The sequence below is a fragment of the Athalia rosae genome, chromosome 1, assembly GCF_917208135.1.
Source record: "Athalia rosae chromosome 1, iyAthRosa1.1, whole genome shotgun sequence".
Taxonomy (NCBI): domain Eukaryota; kingdom Metazoa; phylum Arthropoda; class Insecta; order Hymenoptera; family Athaliidae; genus Athalia; species Athalia rosae.
In genome coordinates, this window is record NC_064026.1 from 30,457,899 (window position 1) to 30,480,574 (window position 22,676).

Consider the following 22,676-nt stretch of genomic DNA (forward strand, 5'->3'; position numbering starts at 1 on the left):
TAGAAATATCGTTTACCGTCGCAGGAACTGCAACTAAGAGATTGTCGTCGTGATTCGATAGCCGCGCAATCGTCAGTCTCGAAATTAGGAATCTCGGAAACCTAGATGAGCGATGTCGAAAAATAAACCCTTCGAAACGACTGAAAATCCGCGGGCTAGATCTGCAGCGGGCAATATGGCACAGCTTGACCGCGAATATGGACAACACGGATGACCGCAGAGTGCACGTGTCAAGCTATCAGAGAAATAGCCGATCGCCTTATTTGCCCCGTGCATCCCACGCTACAATCACGGCGCGGCCACCGCGCGATCCTTCACCCCAGGACTCGAGACCTCGAAGCCGCAATTCGCAACCCTGCGGACTTTAGCTTCGACAGACGGATCTGATGCATTACATATGAGGTCTCGGTGTACAATGTAATCACGGATAACTGCACAAATTGTGCACAGCCCCCGCTTTTCTCCTATGCACGTGCATAGTCCGAAGGCCGATCACGCGTGATTTGAATATCATGAAAAACAAATAAACGGAGACGTCCGATCCACTACCGTACGATGAATTTTTTTTCACAGCGATCGTGTGTCCAGTGTCCTGATACGAAGGAACCAAGTGCTCTGTATGATTTGATTTTATTTTTTTTTTTGTTTTATGCCAAAGGTAAACTCTTTACGGTAATTTGCGCGAATGACATCGGCCGAGTCACGTGCAAGGTCTTCGAGTGCTTGTCGAGCAATGGCGATGATTTGAGAACCTCTCTTCCGTTCAAGTATTAGCGAGACATTGGTCTTGAGGCGTTTAATTCTTTGCACACATCGGTGGTCAGGCCATCGTCGTACCCCGGAATATAGTATGGATAATCGATGGATTATCGAGGGCGGCCGGGTTTTATATCGGAGTATCCTTGTGTACTTTCGTGGAGGACTTGGTAATAGAATTGCGGAACTCGACGAATAATTAGAGGAGCGCCCGATATCCTCAAGTGAATCACTCGACTGCGCCCCTTTCCGATGGGCGTAGAAATGCAGACTGAAAATTGTTTAAGATATAAAAATTTGGCACATTAACGATTATGAGGATTTCGGACGACTGGTGAAGAGGTGATCGATCAGAGACTAATTTTTATATTAAATTGTTTTTTTTTTTTTTTTTTTTTTATATATATTCGTCTGCATGGTTACACAAAAACGCTAGTGCATTTTCTATGGGCTTCCCCCTCACCGCAGCTAGTTTTTGAACTAGCAGCAGTAGCATTATGGCTTTATAAAAATGGCTGATATAACGGTTAATTCACCAAGGATGATCGTATACAACTCTAAGGATCATCAACCACTGCGTGTAAAAGAGGTCCCCTATCCGAGATGTCGTCTCTAGCTGATATACATGCGATCAATTTTAACACAATTACAAACAATAAAAACAATGCAGTTATATTTTCAGATACCTACAATAACATACTATGTCGATATTGTACGTAGAGATTGATTGTATTCTTGTACTTTCCTATACAGCGGTCCAATTCACCTGGTGATACAATACGCCTTACTTTCTTCTTCTAATTTTATGCTACAGTTAAATCGCTCGTTTCGATATCAACTGACACCTGCGACACCGTTCTCGGTTGCCCCACGTGACGGTTTATGGGATATTCTCGATCAACCGGGACAAGTTTCTGCCCATGGTTGCCCTGTATAACAGGGTTATAAATTTTCGTTCCTTCGTTCGTTTGATATTACTGAGTATGGCTCTACACTTGTTATCTCGTATCGGTTGAGAACCAAAATATCGCGTGGAACTTAAAATCAACTTATCCCGATCGGGCGAGAATATTCGTTATAAATATAATTATTTACAACGTCGATTTTCAGATTTGTACTTATGAAGTAATATTTTTCGGACAGAATTGCATCAAGTCGGTTCAATTCGCTTCAGACGTGAGGTCCGCACACGCCCACGGAGCATCGCAAATTCAAGTCCTGGGAGTTTTCTGTTATCGTTGGTATTTTTTTATTTGTTTTTTTCAAATTACCTTCGCTCAGTGGCATACTCCCACAGCGCATTGATTATGTAGCTCCCTTGTAACAGACAAATACGATTTTCGTTGTTCGCGATACACCCTGTGTAGCATGTTATGTGGCGCTGCGATTCCAGTACTCCATGGACTGAGGTGAGGATCTTATGCCTGCGGAACAATAGCTAACAATTTATAAATTTTCGTTTCTCTCATACTCTCTCTCTCTCTTTTTCTCTCTCTCTCTAATGATCACACTTTGCTATAGGCGTATAGTCCATACTACTGACTATCGAATTACAGTTTAAGTAACACTACGTAGGCCTTTTTTTCAAGATTACAGAGCTCAACGTTGTAAAACTACGTTTCCTCTCTCTCTTTACTATACTATATATACATATATATACATATTCTACGAGGTAGGGCTTTTGGAGCGGTAAAACCTGATGTCTCAAAAATATTTCAACCTTTTTCAATAAGACTGTGAATAAAAAACTCGGTGTCTCAAGTGACGACCTTTTGCGTGGCGTGAAAAATTTTAATACGTCGTGGCATTCGTTCAATTTTTAGACGAAACGTGCAGCGTTATACAGTTTTTTACCATCACTCCGACCGGTGGAACGAAGAAACTTTAATATACTGTAGGACAATCGTCGGTATCAACGAATATCGCGATATCGTAAGATCGTCAACGACCGTCGTACGATATTTTAGAATTTGTGAAGTTTGAAGGTGGCGTGAATTTTTTTGTATTGCTTTATTTTGCGCGAAAAACATGAAAAAGCTCTGTACTGGCATATGCGACCGTCTGATCAGACCCTCAAAAACTTATTAGCTCTCAACACCATAAATGCCGTACCCTGTACATATGTATGTGTGTACACCTATTGATATACCTTTGTGTATAATGTGTATATAAATATGTATATTAATATGTTTTTACATTTCTTACGATACGCTACCATGAACTTCAAGAAGATTGGGTCTATTACATACGTAAAACAATACGTAATATGTATATGCATCTCTTTCTATATAATATTATTTTGTGTTCTGTTCTATATTCGCTATCTTATTGTATCATCATCTATTATAAAATTAATATTAATCGTTACATTGAACTGTTTGATAAATTTCACGTTGTTCTCGAATGGCCCCAATCTGAAACGAGAAAATCAAATGAGAAAAAGCAAACACCGAATCATTGATTGCAGAGGGTGAAAATTTTCACACTAACCGATTGCGGAATTACTTGATTTGTTCATTTGTAAGCTGTATTTCATAGTTGTCTATTCAAGTATGCCTCCAGTATATATGTACGTGTGTCTTGCAGTGATAGAATTGAAGCAGTTGCGTTGATTTGAGTTTAGTGATATTGAAGAATAATCGCAGCCGCTCCTTCGCCGTTAGCGAATGTGCGCATCATTTGCACACGGGCAGCTGTTGGAAGGGTTGGGAGAGGGAGAGGGAGAGGGTGAGGTGGGGGGGGGGGGGGGTTAGGGTCTCTCGATTCCTCAAGTTGGAAAACGTCGGGGAGGCTGGACTAGAGTCCTGTCCACCGCGAGTCCCGTGGCCGATAAAACCGGACAATATATCGGTACCCGATTCGTCATCGAGGGTCACCCTGCAGAGCCATCGACAAAATTTCACCTTGACAAACCCCGAAGCTCGTTACTGAAAGACACGACTCGTTAGAATATAACCGCGAGAGAAATTAACACGCAACAACGGGCATGTGATGAAATTCTTACCTTTCCATCGGCGATACTCCCGGTCGACGACATCCTCGCCGAGGGTTCGAGTCTTCGTCGTCTTTCCTCGATGAGGTCAGCGTCGAGACTCTGCGTCGGCTGAATCGGCTGCGGTGCCACCGAGGCGTTCACGTGTCGAGTCTTTATCAGGGGTGGGTTCCGCGATTGCGGTACCGCAAACGCTCGACGCAAAGCTCCCCTTGGTGGCGAAGGCGGTGGATACGATATACCTGCGCACGAAGGAAGAACAACGACACGATACAAGTATAAGAATCTTCAGGTCCGCGAAATTTTATACCTCGATGTCCCGGTGAGAGCAGCGTGTCCTTGCTTTTGGTAATCTGGGGAACGATGAGCAGAGAGTTCGGGGGTGTCGGCGAGACGGTCGAGGTTTGAGGCGACGTGGCCAAAGTCAAGTTCGGCAGGGATTGTCCTAGACCGGAATAAGCCGGGACTTGGACACTCAATGTGTTCGGAGTCGGAGACTTGCAGAGAAGCGATCGCCTGCGCGATAAAGAGTGGCGATTGCAACATACCGTCGTTTAACAAAAATAAACTCCCCGCACGTTACTACGGATCGTTAAATATTTAACGATTAGAAGGGACATTCCTACCTGACTTGCAGAGGCCTGTGCGTGTGCCCCGAAGCGCCCAGTTCGCTGCCACCTTCTTCGGAAGAGACACTCGAGGCACCGGGTGGTTCGTTCGTCTCGACGCTCACATTCCTACTGGGGTTGAAACTCGCTATGAAGCTGCTGCTTCCGGGTGAGACGCCGTCCATTTCCATACTGCCGCTGCGGAGCAATCGAACGAACGCGTATGAATAACGTCGACCTCGCGGTACTTTTTCCAGGCCATTCGGCCCATTCGGGCGAATTATTCACCTGTGACTGTGCGCGAGACTGCTAACGCGAGACGCCCGGCTGCTTCCACGCGGGGTTCGCGCCGCGGCACCTTCGGCATCGTCGACCTCGAAGTCACCGTCACCCAGGTAGGTGCTCGCCTGCCTGCTCACCGGCAAAGTCGGACCACTCATGCCGATTGAAGTGATCTTCATGCGCGCGAACTGCTGCTGCGCCTTGCGGAGTGATTCGACCCACGACTGCGGTCAACGATAATTCTCAATAGAGGAACGACGAAGAATCGCGCTGGGAATATCCGCGTTCCAGCCTAGATCAATAATCGGAAACTCGTCGAGTGCTTTTACCTTGGCCAATTTGGGTTCCCCGGCGCTTAGGATGAGGGCGGCGCACGCTGACCCGTAGTCGTTCAAATAGACGAGACCCAAGCTCGAGGGTTCCTTGAGCTCGTTCACGCGAATTTTGTCGACTACGTAAGGCTGCCGAACAATCTTGAGACCACCCGGTACAGCGCCGCCTCCCCCGGGCCCGCTACTCGAGGAGGTCTTCTTCGTCGACGGCTTGCACACCAAGAGCATGTCGGTGAGGAGAAGAACTCGCACCTCCATCTACACGATCGTTGCGCGTGAGATTTTTTTTTTATTTTTTTTTTCCTGTCCAAGGGCTTTTCGAACAACAGATTACCAATGCACAAGAAAAATTGCTTTTTCTACCTTGCTTGTCGCACCGTCTCTCAATTTCAGGTCCCCTTCTCTGAGTAGGGTTCTGGGCGCGTCCTTCGGACACCCGGGCATGGGTGCAGTTATGATGTCGAGATAACTGTGGCTCTTCACCAGACGGTCCAATTCTTCGTCGCGAGACTCCACGACGTCGTAGTTTTCGAGGCGGGCAGCCGCGCTAGCGAGTCGAGCGGTTTCCTCGTTTCTTCTCAGTGCCGCGTTCACCGAGGCAACGAATTGATCCACCGATTTAATCTGGGTTCGTTATTTTTAACGAAAAAGAAAAATTAGTGATTCGAAAAATTCTTCGCGTAATCTATTCTATTTCATTCTACTGCCCCTCTTCGTACCATAGTCGTGAGCTCCGATCGCTGCTCTTCGTTTTCCGTGTTTTTGTGGACGGCCTTTAAGAGGAGGGAGTATTTGGTCAACCTCTGCATCGGCTTTACCAAAATATCTAAAAGCCTCAGACGATTGCAGTCTTTCTGTGTTTCGCACCACTGCAAATTGACGAGTGACAGAACGACACGTGAGATGGTACGAAATTACGGGGACACGAAATCATTCGATACTTGATGTAACGGGGAAGTGTAACAATGTCACCAACCACGAGGTAAGCCGTAAAGAGTTCGTTGTCGTTGAGACGGTCCCTACAGTACTGTTGGCAACGGCTCTGTTCCGCGCAGTACCTCGAGTAGGGCGCGAAGGTCTGTTCGAAGGTTGCGAATCCGTGAAGAAGGTCGCCGGGGTCAAGCGGCAGACGCGTGACCCTAGCGGCGTTCACCATTGCTAGGAGATGTTCGCCCCAGAAGAAGCGGTTCGCGGCGTATATGTCGGGTATGTTGCCGAATAGCTTGCCGCGATCAACTTCGATGAGTATACCGTTCGCCTGAAGGCTGCAAAGGCAAGCCATGAACAGCTGAAACATAAAGGGCGATCGATTGGGATTTGACGCCGGATATACACCGAGGCGATATCGGATCTGTGTGCGCGCGTGTTCTCGAGGGGCGCAGACGCTGGACTTACGTCGGTGACGACTTTCAGCGTCCTTATATAAGCGACTTCCGTCTGCGCAAGTTCCCAAAGCGCGGTTTGCTGCTGCTGCTGCTTCTCAGTGAGACGATCGGACACATCGACGATATCCCGCCAGTCATCCTCGAGCATGTAAAAACCTTTGCCGAAGGTATCGAAACAGTGGATTTTGAAATATTCATTTAAATGTCGAACAAGCGATATCTATATCAAGCGAAATTCACCAAGCCCCGGGACACCAATATATGCATATGAGTTCTCGTATCTCACCCTCTTCGTCGTCGGCATCGTGTTCCACGAGGAAGGGCAATTGGATGTTGGCCAGTTTGGGCACTCCGTGTTTCGTGTACTCGTTCAGTTGTTCGACGAGGGATTCCATTTTCGTGCCCTTCGTGTTCGTGAAGAACCCGCTCCACCGCTGCTTGCTAGCTTTCAGACCTGCTGCACCCGAAGAGGACTTACCGCCGGCCGCGGAACTCGAGACCGCGGGGACCTCCGAGTCCACGCTCGAATCCTCCGTCGAGACGCTGAAGAAACGTCCGCTTCGCCCCCTGTTACTCTGTAGAAAACATTTCAGCTCTTCACGGACGGAAAGCTCGACCGTCTCCCAACTTTTTTCCACCGTCCGCGCGTCGCGCGCGACAATTTGCACAACGCGGAGTCACGACAACACCGATGTGATTACCGCCTCGCGAGTAATTTCTACCCTTGGCGATACGGAGTTTGCGAGGGGGTATTCGATTGCCTTCCTTTCGCTCCGCCGCTCGCTCTTTCCGCTATCCCAGGCCTATACGGAGCCAATTTTTCGTAAAATCGCTTGCGCAGACAGAGGATTACGGAGAGCGAAACTCGGTGCCGGGGTAGCCGAGGGGCTCGCCGGCACATCGCGTTTTAATCGCTATTGCTTTGGTTATCTCCGCCGGTTGATCGCAGATCGAAATCTTGACACACCCGTCCGTCCGTTCGTTCGTTCGTTCGTTCGTTCGTTCGTTGAGAGGAAAATGTCATCAACGTTATTAACAGACCGGCCGTACTCCCCGAACCGCTGTCTTTCCAAGTACGTGTTCTCGTACAGCGTACATCCACGATCATCTATACGAGTCCGTCTATATTTATTCTAAGGATCCTTCAGAATATTCGGTCGTCGTATATAACACGATGATGAATTTTTGGCACGGTGCAGGTGCACGTGATATCTTCTTTTTTTTTTGTTCTCTACAAAGCCGGAGTCCCGCCCGTCGCGGGAATTCAAGAATTTATCGTTATCGCTCAAACGGCGTACAAGTGCAGTTACGCCTCGGCGAAAATCGTTCCGTATTCACAATCCGACGATACGAATATTTGGAATTATTGATCGGACCGTTGAACCTCCGCCGAGTGCCACCCGATATGCGCGCAACGGTTTCGTGCACGTTTAAAGCTGAACCGAGTCGAAATGTAGCGCGGAATATAATTCAGGCCTACGATAACGCTCTGCAATTTCTCCGGCAATTGAATAAAATAATATGTTCGACCTCCGGCACCCCCGCGCTGCTCCGCGCAACTTCGTTCATCCCCCCCGACTCTCAACCCCCCCGGACCCGAGTCACGCACGGTCGTGGAAAACGAGTCGATGTTGGTATATAAATATATCTATGCGTAATTTGCATGCGGGAAGCTTTGGCAGATGCCCCACGTCCCACTTGTCGCTTACTCCGATCTCCTGGGTTCCCTCGGAGTACGGGGGCATGTGTCTAGCTAACGTGTACCGCGTACACCGGGTATCTACCGTCTCTGTAGTTCGCTGCGGGGGTCGATATTATATAGAGAACTCAGGTAGAACCGACGACCCGACGGCGCGACGCCACGAGAAGTCGTAGGTGCTAGACGTAGGTCGACGTTTCAAGGTACGCGGAATGTGTGTGTGTGTGCGATTACGGGGTATTACGCAACATCTCGATAGGTGAGAAGACGATTAGGTGAAGAAGTTATTGCGAAATGTCGATATACTCACCCCGCAAGCTCTGCGTAAGGACACGTTCGGATTACTTTTTTGAACGGAAGATCTGGAATTGGCCCTTTCGTCTCTCGCTGTAACAAAGAATGAAATATCCTGACCTCCGAACTTCGGTGAACGCGACATTTTTCGGTCTTATCTTCGACCCAGATGCTCATGCTGCTAGAAATGTTTCATACATTGTTCCATTCGTCAGCGTGGCATTCACGCGATACCTTTATCACGTATCGGTCTCCTTTGGGGCTGATTTTTCACCCTTGACTCGAACAACTGTTATTTGTCAATATTCTGCGAGAACCGGGCAATCACGTGTAAGACTCACCGGTGACGCGAAGGTGCTTCCCTCCCATGCACGATGCCTCGGTGGTGAGAACGGGCAATGGGGTGCTAAAAGCGTCCAGAAAAACGTCGATTCTACCCAGGTCTATGCCTCGACGGTCGCACGCCCCGCTGAGTGCCTCCCTAAAACAAAAAACAATAGATTCGCACTTGATATTCTGAATGTGAAAGGCTCGGTCACGTTATAGGTCAATAATCCCAAGGGATACCTTACGAGAGTTTCTCAATTTTTGGGCCAAAAATGGAGTATTTTTAAAATCGATCGAATTACACTTTTCTGGCGTATTTTGACCTCAGAAATCCAAATCTGAAAGAAAAATTGACCTATCTCTAAAATTGACCGAGTTATCGCCAATTTTCAGCTTTTTGGGGTCAAAAATAAAAAATTGATGTTTTAGCCTATCTCCATGTAATTTGAGCTCAGGAATCCGAATCCGAAAGAAAAATTGATCTATCTTCAAAAATAACCGAGTTATCTCCATTTTTTCGCGATTTTTGGCATAAATTTGAGGATATCTCCAAGGGAAAAAATCGTAGCTCAATTTGGACAACGGATTCGTGTTCCTGGGGTCAAAATACATAAGAAAAGTGCGATACGATCAATTTTAGAAAATAAAAATTTTTGGCCAAAATTTGAGATTTTTCCAAGGGGTACACCCCTTACGATTTTTTCAAATTTTGGCCAAAAATTTTTATTTTTTAAAATTGATCAAAGGACACTTTTCTAATGTATTTTGACCTCAGGAACACGAATCCGTTGTCCAAATTGAGCTACGATTTTTTCCCTTCGAGATATCCTCAAATTTATGCCAAAAATCGCGAAAAAATTGAGATAACTCGGTTATTTTTGAAGATAGATCAATTTTTCTTTCGGATTCGGATTCCTGAGCTTAAATTACATTGAGATAGACTAAAAAAGCAATTTTTTATTTTTGACCCCAAAAAGCTGAAAATTGGCGATAACTCGGTCAATTTTAGAGATAGATCAATTTTTCTTCCAGATTTGGATTTCTGAGGTCAAAATACGTCAGAAAAGTGCCATACGATCAGTTTTAATGAATAAAAAATTTTTGCTCAAATCTGAAAAAATCCAAAGGGGTCTCAGGAACACGAATCCGTTGACCAAATTGAATTAGGAATTTTTCCCATCGAGATATCTTGATTTTTCTGTCCAGAAAAGTAAAAAATTGGCGATAGCTCGATCAATTTGGCTTTTAGATTTGGATTTCTGAGATCAACATTCAAATTGAAAAAATTTTAAGAGGTATTTTTTTGCTTGAGACCCCTCATGACTTTGAAAAAGTTTCATCAAGTTCGAAAAGTATTGTGAAAAAAGTGGCTCGTTGGATGTGGAATTCCCCATATGCGTAAATTTTCAATTAATCATCAACAAATAACTTCAGAAGTGACATTAAAGTGGTAAAGTTGCTTCGAATAATTCGTATCGCGGGGCGCAGGGGTTCGCTTGTACGTCTGGTCTCATCGTGCCAGCGTAAAATCCGTGAGTTACGCCCACCAGTTGAAAATTTCATTCCAAGATTTGCAACGGAGCTTTTTACTTGTTATTTTTTTTTTTTTCTCTCACTTTCGCGGATCACGCCCTTCAGATCGTAAGCTCTCGATACAGATATCTTGTGTGCGTAAGATTAAATCTAACTTACGCCAAAGTGGTTCCCTTTGTGGCAGGCAGAAACTCCTCGCGATCCAAGGTGGCGACGTCGTCACCGACTTCGAAGCAGACGCTGAAGTACTCGCTGCTTGATACCTGCAACGTCGATTTAGTTATCTCCTATTGTCGGCTGTCGGATCGGGCGTTAATCTCGTTAGCCCGAAGAAATGATAGCGAGATGGAAAATTAATAGAAAAAAAAAAAAGTAACGTTTATTCAACCCTAAAAAACCTTATTTCATTTTCTCTCTGTGTGTATAACGTTGCCGAGAGAGTTTCTTATACCTACTTTTTGCCTCCAAAGGGCCTAGGTCGAGGGGATGGGAGCCAAGGGATTTGAAGGAGGGTGGATAGGTCGCCGCTGCAATTTTGCATAGTATCGATTTACCCCTAGGACCCAACTGACGAGCCTACGGACGCCGAGGTTACTCGCCCAATAAATACAGAACAGAGTGAAAAAAAGAGTCTAGCCTGAGTGACATCATTTTTTTTTTTTTTGTCTCGCGTTTGGATTCACGAGACTTGCGCTTTTATCCGATTTCGAAAAATCGGAAACGTGACGAATGTTTTACTCTGTATTCGCGAGATTTTTATAACACTTTAGTTATTCAACTTTGCCTCCGAATTTTGTCCCTCATACGCGGTACGCGATATCTACTAGGTGGTGTACCTACATCACACGGGCCGACCACACGAGTACCGCCGTGTATCGTCAAGCAATCTGCGCCGATATGAGAGCGCCTCCGGACTCATCGCTTTACAGTTTCGATGCCAATCTTATTTAATATCACCTACTCGTAGAGTGTATCGAAGAGCGAAATCTGCTGAGGTGAAAAACTCAATCGTCACTGTGAGCTGGATGTTGACGATGTTCAAGATGATTTTGTCCATTATATCTTTGTTTACCCCGTCGGCAAATTTTTTCGAAAACTCATCCGTTCGGCGACTCTATGGCGGTGGTCCCGCTGGAGAAAATGTTCCATGTACACGTTCCGTGATTTTCGCGGACGGAACGAGAACGTGACGCAGGTGAAAATTTTCAAGAACGCACGACGCAACGCTTAAAAGATTAAAATTCGGAGCTGCATGCATACCCGTAGATTTTCGCCTGCAGCGGCTAATCCAACCGTTGAACAACGTACATGACTGGACACATGGGTTTACTGGGCGAAAGCGTAAATAAATCCCCCCGGTTTAATCCCTTACCTCGTATCGCGTTATACCCGTCGAGGCATGTGTATCCATAACGACTAACACCCGAGCCTTGTAATCGTTGAATTTAATAATTGCTTTCTGGAATTATGCCAACCTGAGATCTGGATAGCTTATGCCTCGCCTTGTTCGAATGGACTTGGTCGACCTGCGGGACATTCGGTACCAGTAGCCGGGGGCTGCACTCGCCCGCGCTATGGGGATGGCCGTGCGATTGGTGGTGATCCACAGCCGCCGCAGCTGCACCCCCGAGGCGATGCTCCTCCGGATCCAGCATGCTGGTACCCAAGGCGTCCAGCTGAGTCAGAGAACGGGAACGCACCTAGAAAAGGAAAGGCGGAGGCGAATCGTAACAATCGCTGGATGAATTATATGTATACCGCCGATATCGTCAATCATCTCTGGACCGGAGTACCGAATCGATCGCCCCGTGGCCGACGGGGTGGATCTCGCATTTTTATTCGTTGGCTCGCGGATCGGCGGAAACATTGGTGTAAAATTTTTTGGTACACGTGCGCGGCGTGTACCGAGCTACCGTCGGAAATGTTGATATCGATCGACGAGGTCCGAAGATGGCGTATTCCGGTACCGGAGAGGAGAGAAAAAGAGAGAGAAAAAAAAAAAAGAAAAAAGGCTCGGAAATCACTTTTCCGAATTCGATGGGAATTTTTCAAAGGACAGCTCGGAGCGAGCGAAGCGTAGCGTTTCGGATTAATCGTCTCCGTTCTCCGCGGGTGGGACGCGTGATTAATCGCACGCCGGGGACGTCGTGCAACGTCGCATCGGCACTTTTACCAGATTGTAAGAATCCGAGTCGTCTGTTTCTGGTGCAGCACAAATCGCCCTTCGGGTCTCGATAGTAAATGGCGAGTTCCGTTTATTGTGTTCAATATATTCGTATACCCATAGGATACGGACGAACCGGGTCCTCGCCGCAAACTTCGGGCAGAGGACATTTTTTCAAGGGCACTCGAACGTAATCAACTCCGACGATGTAACGAAGTTGAAAAAATTTCCATTCATAATTGGTTAGTCACTTTCGGGGAACGAAATAACGTCGGTGTATATATATATATATGAGCGCAAAATTTTTGAAATCTCGGTTAAAACCGGGTGTACCGCACGGATATCGAAGTTGAGCGAAAAACTTTCCGCTTCGTTGCTTCATTTTTTTACGCGATTGCTCCACTGCAGGTACGGATCACCGGAACAGACGTATAAGAATCGTACGCTCTGCACGGGACAGGATTAGATTCTCCCCCGCGAGGCGTCGGTGCGCGAAGTTTATACCCGCTGCGACGAATCCGCGACAAAAGATTGCGAGCCGAGTCGTAATCGTAGATGAGGAAAGTAAGACGAGGAGCAACGGCTGAAAAGGCGACCACGTTCCTCCTTTGAGAATCAGGCGAACCGTGGCTTTGCATTTGTTAATAACGCTAAATGGATGCAATCCACGGAGGATTTTCAAGTGTTCAGAAAGGCGGATGGAGTGCGAACATCGTACCCCGAGCCATTAGGTACATCGGCTTAAAGCGAGAGTCTCCAGTTCCGTCGCCTGGTGAAAAATAATTATCCCGTAACGTAGCGTCGGCGACGCGTATTTTTAGCGTTCCTTCAATTTTCAAGCCGCATTAAACGCCTCGAGGGAAATGACGTTAGGCGAGGAGGGTGCTCGTAGCGGTACTCGGAGCGGTAGGTTTACTTGGAATCTTTAAAGGGCCTCGGTGGCGAAGGGCGGGGGGGAAGAACGAGGGTGACGGCAACGGCAGCATTGCCTTCTTACTACTTGCCGAGGCTTGTAAATGTGAAACGAGAAAGGACAGAGGCTGAAATCTGTCTGGGAAGGGTGGTTTTTTTAAAAAAAAAAAAAAAGAAATCTGCCTCGCGCGTTACTTCTTGAAAACCTTGACGGATTTTGATGGAATTTGAAATAAGTGGCGGTTATCTGCTCGGATAATGGCCGTCGAGTGATTCGTTGATTTGAAAACCGACCGTCGTTGAAATCGAGTTTTCCAGAAATTAAAAATTTTTTCCTCATTTCTCGGACCGTCCCGGGGAGAAGAAAAAAGGGGGAATCCGACGCGACGCGGAAAATTCACCGTGGAACTTACGAGGACCGAGGAAAGACTACCCCGCGTCGCGTGGCGCCGGTCGATAGCTACGGCGAGTAACACCTGCACCGCGCTCACCGACGGAATATTCTCGGCATTCGAGTACCGCAAGATCCACAGGATCGCAAATAGATATACGGTGGAAGACCTTCGGCGTAACCTACCCGGAAAAGCAGATCCTTCGGCATGAATATCCGAATCCCCGAGGTCTGTATATCCGAGGAAAACCGTGCGATATACATATACGGCCCAGTTTCTGTTCGATAGAACCGCCCACGTTCCCACCTATTGTATAACTTTCCGCAAGTGTGCGAACGCGGTACATCTCACGGCGAATAGTCCAGCCTCCGACCCGTAACAATTCCTATCCCGATCGAATTCTCAGCCGAGAAATTGCCAAGAACGAAAGGAACGAAGTTACCGTGTACCGAACGAAGTCTCCGAATTTTCGGATAAACTTATAATCTGTCTCGCGCGATTCGATACCGCGGTACTGAGTCGAATTTATCGACTTTCATTTCGACGACATTATCTCAACTCGCAGTCAAGCAATCCCTCCGAAAGCTGTGCCGCACGGTATTACGAAACTCGAATACCTATAACGAGATAGATATGTAGCCGATTGTTTAACGTAGATACCATAAATGCGATACCCTATGGAACTTTGATATCGGTTATTTCCTCACGTTCGTAATGTAATTTTCGTCCTAGTTTTTCGTTTACGATATTTGTCGGTGATCTTCGATGTAGAAGACTTACTTATTGGATCGAGGTATGATAATGCGGAAAGGCGATAATTTGCTGATTTCCTCAGGGAATTGACGTCGCTTATCACGCGTCGTGTCAGGTAGGGCCAAACCCGGTGTTGTGTCTCGTACCGTAGTACGCCCGACATTGTACACACATAGGTACGCCGTGCATACCGCACACGTCGCAATCTATACAGATATTTCCGCGAAGCGTACGTCAAGGTTCCGGTTCTACTATAGAGGTCCGAGCCACGGTGCCGCGTCACGCCGGCAGACTGTCGTTAATCAAGGATAATTAGTTCGGAACAGGGTGATAAATTGAAGTTGCCGACTTTCCGCCTTGCCCTTCCGTCGCGTCATCGAAATATATTTCCCCGTTCCTCTGCAACTCCGGCGAAACTACGCTATAACGCCAATAACGGATGGACGAAAATTTCGATTCGGACCTCATGAGGGCCGAAAGGAAGGAAGTCGAGTGCCGCGACGCGCGTTTTCATCGTTACCTGAACTCGTCCCATCGGTGGTGATACGACGAGGAATATCCTCATCGTTGCCTTGAGGAAGTCATCCTGATTCCTGTTGTTCGTTTCCCTCAGGGTTTTGGCCTCGGCGAGACCGCGGTTGCTCTGGGCCGTCTTCCTCCGTACCTTGCGACGGATGCTGCCCACTAACCGTCTCCAATCCTGACCGCTACCCCCGGGCATTTGATTTCCGGTTTGGTAAGCATTTTGGCCGGACGACGTCGATCGCGAGCCGCCCTTGGAAAACGAGCCAGAAGACGTCGAGGGAGGACTTAACTCTCGGCTTACGGACCCCCGCCCTCCGGCAGGGCCCCCCTTTGCCGACACCGTGCTGCTGCCGGTCCCTCTCCTCTCTTCGTTCGTGTTAAGCACACGACGACTTTTCTTCCAAGTTTTTTTCCCACCTCCTCCTCACCGGCTTTACCGATTTCCTTTCTTTTTTTTTTTTTTTTTTCTCCAACTTTTTCCTCAGACGCTTCGTCCGCTCCTTCTGACTTTTATCGCGCACTACCCTCGGACGCTCAACTTCCGGGAAAGATTTATAACGCGAAACACATACGGACACCAATTTCCAATACACGATACGCGACGCTCCGTCTGCACGCCAGACGGACTTTACTGCCCCGCAGTTTTTGTTGTACTTGTAATTATAAATTTAGCCGCTCTTGACTTTGTACTTCATATTCAGTTACGTTTTATTTAATCAGCTAATTATTTCTGCTTTTATACTTCGTGCCACACCACTGTACCGGTTTCACAAACATTTTGGCAAACATCCCTTCCGAGTTTTTTTTTTTTTCTGCTCGACAACTTCCTCAGCATCATGAGAAAAATAACGGAAGCTACCGGTATGAGATATAATCATTTTTCTCCTCTGAGAGAAGTTCGTTCAATTAAATTTTCTCTTATAAGCGCATTGCAAAAGTTCGGATTCTTATAGTTTGAAATTTGCCGGAACTTCGCAGCCGAATCCTCTTCTCCTGTTCTCCACTCGACACGCAGCCGTACACATTCTGACGGGCGTTACGGTACCCCCTGCCCCGAAGAGGCTACCGAGGAAATCGAAAGTTTTCGCCGCTCGTAGCTCCCTGCAACGTGGTTCCCCCCTTGTTATGCTCCGCGGCTTTAATTCGATTCCTATAATAGGATGATGAAAACCGTGAAGCGACTCGCCACCCACTTCACGGTCTGCTTCGCGTGGCCAAAGTAAATTGGAAAACGAGAGAGAAGAGGACGTAGAGAAACACGCTCTCCTGCACCTTCCTCTCGAAGTTTATCGTTAACGTTAAGCGGGTACATCGCAGAGATCGCTATATTGATTCGTCGATACCCCGAACCGCGTAGAACGGGCGATTCTCGCGCCGATAAATATACCACCCCCGAACATCGCTCGGAAAACGCAGAGGCACCGTCGCCTATAGCCTAATTAAGATTAAACTGCTGCAGAATCGCGGAGAAAACGAGGTGCGGGCCCTGTACTCCCCGTAGGTCGTTCGGGTACGGAGTCGATGAGACGCGGACGCTCCGCCGCTTCAGACAAAGGAAGATTAATCGATCGCCATTCAAATGGGTTGAGACTTTTTGCGGAAAGTCGGATGAAAAAAAAAACAAAATTAAAGAAAAAAAAAATAAAACATCGCCGGTAAAAGTGAGGAGAAGGAGCGCGGTGGGCTCGGGAGCTTTTATCGAGCCTGCCGAATTCGCCGGGGATCGGCAATGTTTGTCAAAATTTTGCTCTTCAAAACTCTCGGAACGAAATATCGAACCTCCTCCCCTCCTCCGTCGTCTTCGTCGCGACGCGTCTATCGGCTCGGCCACGTACCGAACGTATTCCCAAACGCGACCCGCGAGTATAATGCCACCGTCTGTCCCCCTCCGCTCCACGGTTTCTATTAGATCGTCGCCTCTGGGGTCGAAGCGCCGATCGTCGTGGAATCACGGGCGTCGAGGTCATGCATCGTCGATTTTCACCAATACGACAAAACTCGGCTGACCCAGACGTTCACGGCCGAAACCCGCACCTCGGGGTGGCTCGTTTCAACTATCGGATGAAAAACGCCGTCTCAATCTCGAGATGGGGGGATTAATTAAATGAAAAAATTCCCGCGAAAAGTGTATAATCTATAAATAACGATTTCGCTCTTTTTCGATTTTCGGGGGAGGGGAGGGGGGAAAAAGAGACGCCAAGATTTCAATGGAATGTTCAGGAATGTAATTAAGTTCGGGGGTTGGGGGGGGGGGGGGGGGGGGGGGGGAACTAACCAGAGTCCGCGTCGAATAGGGGAATCGGTCGCGGTGATGATATCAAGCGATAATATGTTTCGTGTAATTTACATCGTCTACTGGATTACAGGGACCCGTGGGTGCATTTGTCTCGGGCAACCGAGAATTGGATCGTGCGATCTCTACGCGATGTAATTCCGATGCGTGCGTTAGCCACAATGGCGGTTGATTGAAAATTCGTCGGTATTGTGCTTAGGGAAATCACACACGTCTTCCTTCCTCTGATGTAATTTTCTCGCCATTCCGTTATTGCAAAAGCCGATTTCGGTAATTGACAATCAGGGGGCCGAGTATCGGAGAGGCGCGAGCCGGAAAAACAAATAAAAAAATTGTGGTGAGAAAAAAACTGGATCCGTAATTTTTTCGTTTCAATTTTTCGTTGGTTTCGATACGCCCTTCGGTGTGAGAAACCTCATCGAAGGTCCAAAAAGTTGGGTCACACCCTTCTCGTTGCGAATCCCTGAAACATTCCTGGACATGCATGTGTCTCTGGGGATTTCTAGTATAGCTGATTATATTCGTCACATAGAGATTGTACGAGTATCCGAGCCAAGTGAAGTTTATATCGCGTCTAGTCTTACCGATGGAACTTACGGATACAAGTGTGCGACGGGCGGCCTACCTTTATTTGTAGTTGGACCCGATGCCCACCTCTACCCGTACCCGTTACAACTAACATTCGATCGGTGCGGAGCGACCGCGGAGGGTAGCAGATACGCCTGCCTTTTATGGCGGAGCGGGGGGGTTTAATTCTCAAAAAATTGGACGAAACAACACTCGCGAGGCGGGCGCGAGCGTTGAAGAATAATGGATTACGTGGCGATAAAAAAAGCAAATAAACAAACGAAACGAATATACGACAGGTATAAAAATGAGTAATGAAAAAATTAATTATTCTCAAACATTTACGCCCCTACGGCGGATTGTTTCATCCAATTTGAAGCGACGTTGTAGCCCGTTTTATGTCGACTACGCTGCCCGGCCCTCGGCCCTTTCGACGTACGTACGAAACGTGCGTGGGGGATATCGTATTCACTTATACCATCTCATACGCGCGCTTGCATTAATTCCTCGTCTACATGCATAGGATACTACTCATGCGTGAAGTGGGTACGAGCACGGAGCTGGTGTGGGTTACACTTATTATATTCATATCTCGGTACATTATGTCTCTGCGTATCAATCACGGATCTAAAGGGAATCGCGTTTCCCCCATCCGTGCAGTTAAATTGATCGAGCTTTTTCCATCGGTATTTCCGACTCGACTGACGCCGACGGAGACGACCATATCGAGTTCTTCGATTTCCAGTCTATCTCTCTCATTTACAAACGTTCGTGCATCGTGCCGCCTGAGTAATGATTCGGAATTAATGTAAAAATTCTTTTTCATTCAAACACTGGATTATTTTGCACAGTTCCCGTACGCTACATTCACGTATCAATTCTCAGGTCGGTTTTCAGCGTCATGGGAAAAGGGAGCTGGGGAGAGGAGGTCGGAGAAAGTCGGGAGGGGAAAAGGGAGAACAAATAAACCTACGTACGTGCAATTATCGAAATTCAAACGTACGCCGACTCTCAGTTTTCGGCGTCGCGAGTGAAAAGAGAAAAAAAAAAAAAAAACAGTATTCAGATAACGGAGCAAGTTACATGTCACCGCTCATTGAGTGAGGTCATGGTAAATGAATGAATTACACGAGTGAGAAGGTGCGAGGGCGGGGGGGGGGGGGGCGAGGAGGTGGAGAGGTGGAGAGGTGGAGAGGGAGAGGAAACGAACCGCGACGCGGGCGATAAGAGAGGTGCGAAATATTGGAAGATACAAGAATTTCTTCATAACACCGGTTACAATTATCGAACGATATCATGAATTGGCGTGATTTTCTCGGGAGCAAAACTCATCGGAATCATCGAGAATTGCGGCGCATTGGAATTCGGTGCCCGGGGCCGAACCGCACTGCAGGGTACACGGATATTCGGCGTCTACGCGTTCCGAGCGATCGCCGATCGGCGATAAACGATCTTATCGCATCTAGCCTGAATCAGGTGAACCGAGGTGTGTTATACGATATTACTTGGTCTGGAGCATTTGATGGAAAAGGCGTATTCGCGGCAGAGTTTCCGCTTGGCGGTCGCGCGGTCAACTGGGGGTAATACACGCGTTCGGAAAATACCCCCCTGGCCCGCGACACGTCCGCGCAGGGCGCAAGCTGCCGCCGCTGCCGCTGACGCTATAACGTTGATGTCGACGTCGGAGAGGTTCGGCGCAACCGCGCCGGGACCCGCGCACAAGTCGAGGGTGGATTTCGTACACGGGATCGTGCAGAGCCTATCCACAACCTTGCGAAACGCCATGCCGCACCGAACGATGCCACGCGTCTCTTTCTCTCCCCGTCCCTCCCTCCCTCTCTCTCTCTCTCTTTTTCTCTCTCTCTCTTTCCTCCATTTCCCTCTTTGTCGTTCAATCATATTTTTAGACCAATTACATCGACTCTGATTCTCGTCAATTATAAATTACCCCTACGCTATGTATTCGCATGAGAGTACATATACATATATATATATATACGTATATAGGGTAAACTTGATTGACCAAATTACCCCGCTGCTACAACAGCGATATCATGGATAAATTGGGGACGTCGTAGAGATACGGGGATCGCAAGTTCTTCTTCGCACGGCACACGTGTCCGTGACGCCGAGTACCCGAGCCTTTTATACTTCCGTCTTTCCGCCCTCTACCAGCATCCGCGCCTCGCTCTCTGCATCCCGACGAATGTTTCCTTCGCCCATTTTTGGCGCCGGGCGCGTCGAGTCAAGGACAAAGGACCCGGAAGGGTGGCTCACGCGCCGTTCAAGAGCCGGCACTCCTAGACGCTCCAGAATTCCACGACGTTTAATCTAAACATCTGGGCCCGACCGAAGACACCGCGGAGCACGCGAGTTAATGTCTCGCAAAAGCTCTGCCGGGTGGGCGGACTTTTGCCGACGTTGTCCAACCGCGTAGGAGTCGCTGAATTATTCCGAGCTATCGAGGAGTACGTGGTAACGGCTGCGGACCGTGACGCAACACCTTTTTCTCATTTTCATCCGACGTAGTCCCGATTCACCTCTGGCGAAAAAATTTATGCGACTCGGAAATTATTCACGTTGCCCAAAGGAGCGCGTGCGAAAGAATCCTGTTTTCGCTACGCTCGACGGGTCGGTGAATTCGGGGTAGGTACGGGTACGGATGCGTTGCATCCATTTCCGCAAACGTCACACGCTCTACCCGCGGACGTTTGGCGACGAGAAATTAAAAGCCGAGCGGATTTCGCGAAGCCCGAGTCTCGTTCGCTTTTTCAGTTCCGCCAAGGTGTTCTCCGTATCTATGCATAGATACGTGGCGATGTTTCACGTACGTTGCGAGTGCACGGATCCGTAAAGATGACGGTTTGTAATTATCATCAACGGACGAGGGGAAACAATGGCGCGATCTCGGTCGCGAGTTCCTCTATTTTTCATTCTTCGTTCGTCCCGCGATATAACGGCAAAGTAACGGCGCTGGGTTGAGAAGAAGAATAAGGGAAGTGGCGGGGGGGGGGGGGGATTAAGAGGGGCTCACCGCATTTCTTCTTTGCGTTAATTACACCAAAGTAATGGAAGGCACAAGATTTTTACGACGACTACTCGACGAGCACTTTTAAGGAGGGCTTTATTATACACGAAACACTCGTAAGCCTGACACGAGCGGCTAAAAGAACTGGAGACTGGTTAGCGGGTATACGTGTATTACAAAGCAGCCACTCCAGATTCTAACAGACATACTAGAATTGATCCCATTGTGGCATGTAGACGACTAGATCTTCGCGTATATTATTCAACAATTGAGCTTCCATCGTGCGGTGAGAAGCTCCGACTGTGTATTATGTAACGTAACGAGGCGCGAGATGTTCCACCGAATTTCCAGCGGAACGAACGAAAAAAAAAAAAAATATATGAAAAATGAAAATTCCTTCGGGTGAATGGTAATACCGAATGGGAAGGTGTTCGGTATTCGATATGCGGTCGATCCCAATTACCGTTAAACAATGACAAATATCGTTCGTTAAATTACTCACCAAGCAGTCAACGGAACTCCGGGGGCTAGAATGCGGAAACAAAGCTGAGGAGGTGCTGCGAGTGACGGTTTTCAGGTGTCCCCATCCGTCCCCCATTTGTACATCCCTCCTCCGGCTGCACATGCGGACGGATAATAGAAACATTGAAAAAGTGAAGAAGAAGAAGAGGAAGAAGGAGAGATGGGCCGGTGGGACAACGACGGAGTAGATTTCGCAGTTAGCACGGACTACAGTTGCTGCGAGCGATGGGCCGAATAAAATGCACCTCTGCGACGTCTATTCATTTCACATTTCTATCGGGGAAAAATTGTTCAGGGAAGATGCATGAAAAGACGCGTGGTAAAAATCGCAGAAATCCGTAATCTACGATGCCAGGGTACTCGATAAGAACGGAGCAACTTCAAGTGGGGAGTGCTCCAGCGGATCATCTGGTACGTCGCGCGAAGGGGTTGAAGTGGTAATGCACGGGTGGAAGGGGTAAGTGAAAAGCGTGATGATTAATTCCCTCCGTCAGTGTAGCTTAGCGGTGTGCATTGCTTTACTTTTCATTCGATTGAATTTCCAACGGTTTGAATTCTACTCCGAATACAATAGAAGCGGGATATCGAGCCCGCACCGGGATCTCGCGAATCTCGGTGTCAGGATTTTGAGAGTCAATCACTCATCGAGGTTACCAACAGCCCGCCGGGATATACCGCCGTTGTCTCTACGATGGATGAATGAGCGGACGAATTTATAGACGAAGATCTGTATTTATTATTTATTTATCTGTTTTTCTTTTTTTTTCTTCAAAATTTCGCATCATTCCTCGGATTCTCGTCATTATTTCGCCCGGAGACGATGTGGAATAAATCGAGTCGAGAGGAGAGAAAATTGTAGATAAGGTAAAAGCGGAAGGACGGCAAGGCGATGCAGATCTCACCACCCGAATGGATTTACCGCTGTGGCGGGACCGATCGGATGGTGGGAAACTGACGCTGATGGCGGTGAAAATAAATCGGATTACCTAGAGGGCATGTATCATAATACTCACAAGCACGTTGACGCGGAGTCATTTTCGTTGGGGTTTCCACGGTGTAGGATCAGAGCCGGCAGACTGGTGGCTTGATAGGGTGGGCAGCTGAGGTCTGCAAGGAAGAAGAATTCGACCAAATAATTCAGCGGTCGCATCCTCGACGACCCTCTTGAGCCCGAAATTGGGAGAAGCGATTCGGACGGACGCGGGTATGCGTACGATTCGCCATGACCATAGGACATGTTGGACATCGCGAATTATAAAATATGCAAACGGAGTAACGTTACAAGAATACAAGGGGGAAAGAAAGCAAGCAT

General features: G+C 47.7%; 1 protein-coding gene across 5 annotated transcripts in view; it reads right to left on the reverse strand.

Annotated features, from left to right (window-relative positions):
- Window positions 1-1,402: 1,402 nt before the first annotated feature.
- Window positions 1,403-22,676, reverse strand: part of LOC105683781 (pleckstrin homology domain-containing family G member 5) — a 29,795-nt gene continuing 8,521 nt past the window's right edge. For 3 of the 5 annotated variants that reach the window (XM_012396672.2, XM_012396665.3, XM_048651726.1), the window contains 18 exons: window positions 22,378-22,471; window positions 21,345-21,459; window positions 11,684-11,908; window positions 10,368-10,471; window positions 8,690-8,829; window positions 8,365-8,441; window positions 6,642-6,930; window positions 6,366-6,511; window positions 5,947-6,258; window positions 5,690-5,839; window positions 5,334-5,594; window positions 4,968-5,228; window positions 4,645-4,862; window positions 4,375-4,554; window positions 4,059-4,264; window positions 3,761-3,990; window positions 3,247-3,683; window positions 1,403-3,170 (listed from right to left, as the gene is read on the reverse strand). In XM_012396672.2, coding sequence (XP_012252095.2) covers window positions 3,681-3,683; window positions 3,761-3,990; window positions 4,059-4,264; window positions 4,375-4,554; window positions 4,645-4,862; window positions 4,968-5,228; window positions 5,334-5,594; window positions 5,690-5,839; window positions 5,947-6,258; window positions 6,366-6,511; window positions 6,642-6,930; window positions 8,365-8,441; window positions 8,690-8,829; window positions 10,368-10,471; window positions 11,684-11,908; window positions 21,345-21,440 — 2,898 coding nt within the window. In that variant the 5' untranslated portion in view covers window positions 21,441-21,459; window positions 22,378-22,471 and the 3' untranslated portion in view covers window positions 1,403-3,170; window positions 3,247-3,680. Of the gene's footprint in view, window positions 3,171-3,246; window positions 3,684-3,760; window positions 3,991-4,058; window positions 4,265-4,374; window positions 4,555-4,644; window positions 4,863-4,967; window positions 5,229-5,333; window positions 5,595-5,689; window positions 5,840-5,946; window positions 6,259-6,365; window positions 6,512-6,641; window positions 6,931-8,364; window positions 8,442-8,689; window positions 8,830-10,367; window positions 10,472-11,683; window positions 11,909-14,949; window positions 16,056-19,319; window positions 19,380-21,344; window positions 21,460-22,377; window positions 22,472-22,676 lie in introns of those variants that run through there. The other 2 variants (XM_020851023.2, XM_048651721.1) reach the window with 2 other exon arrangements.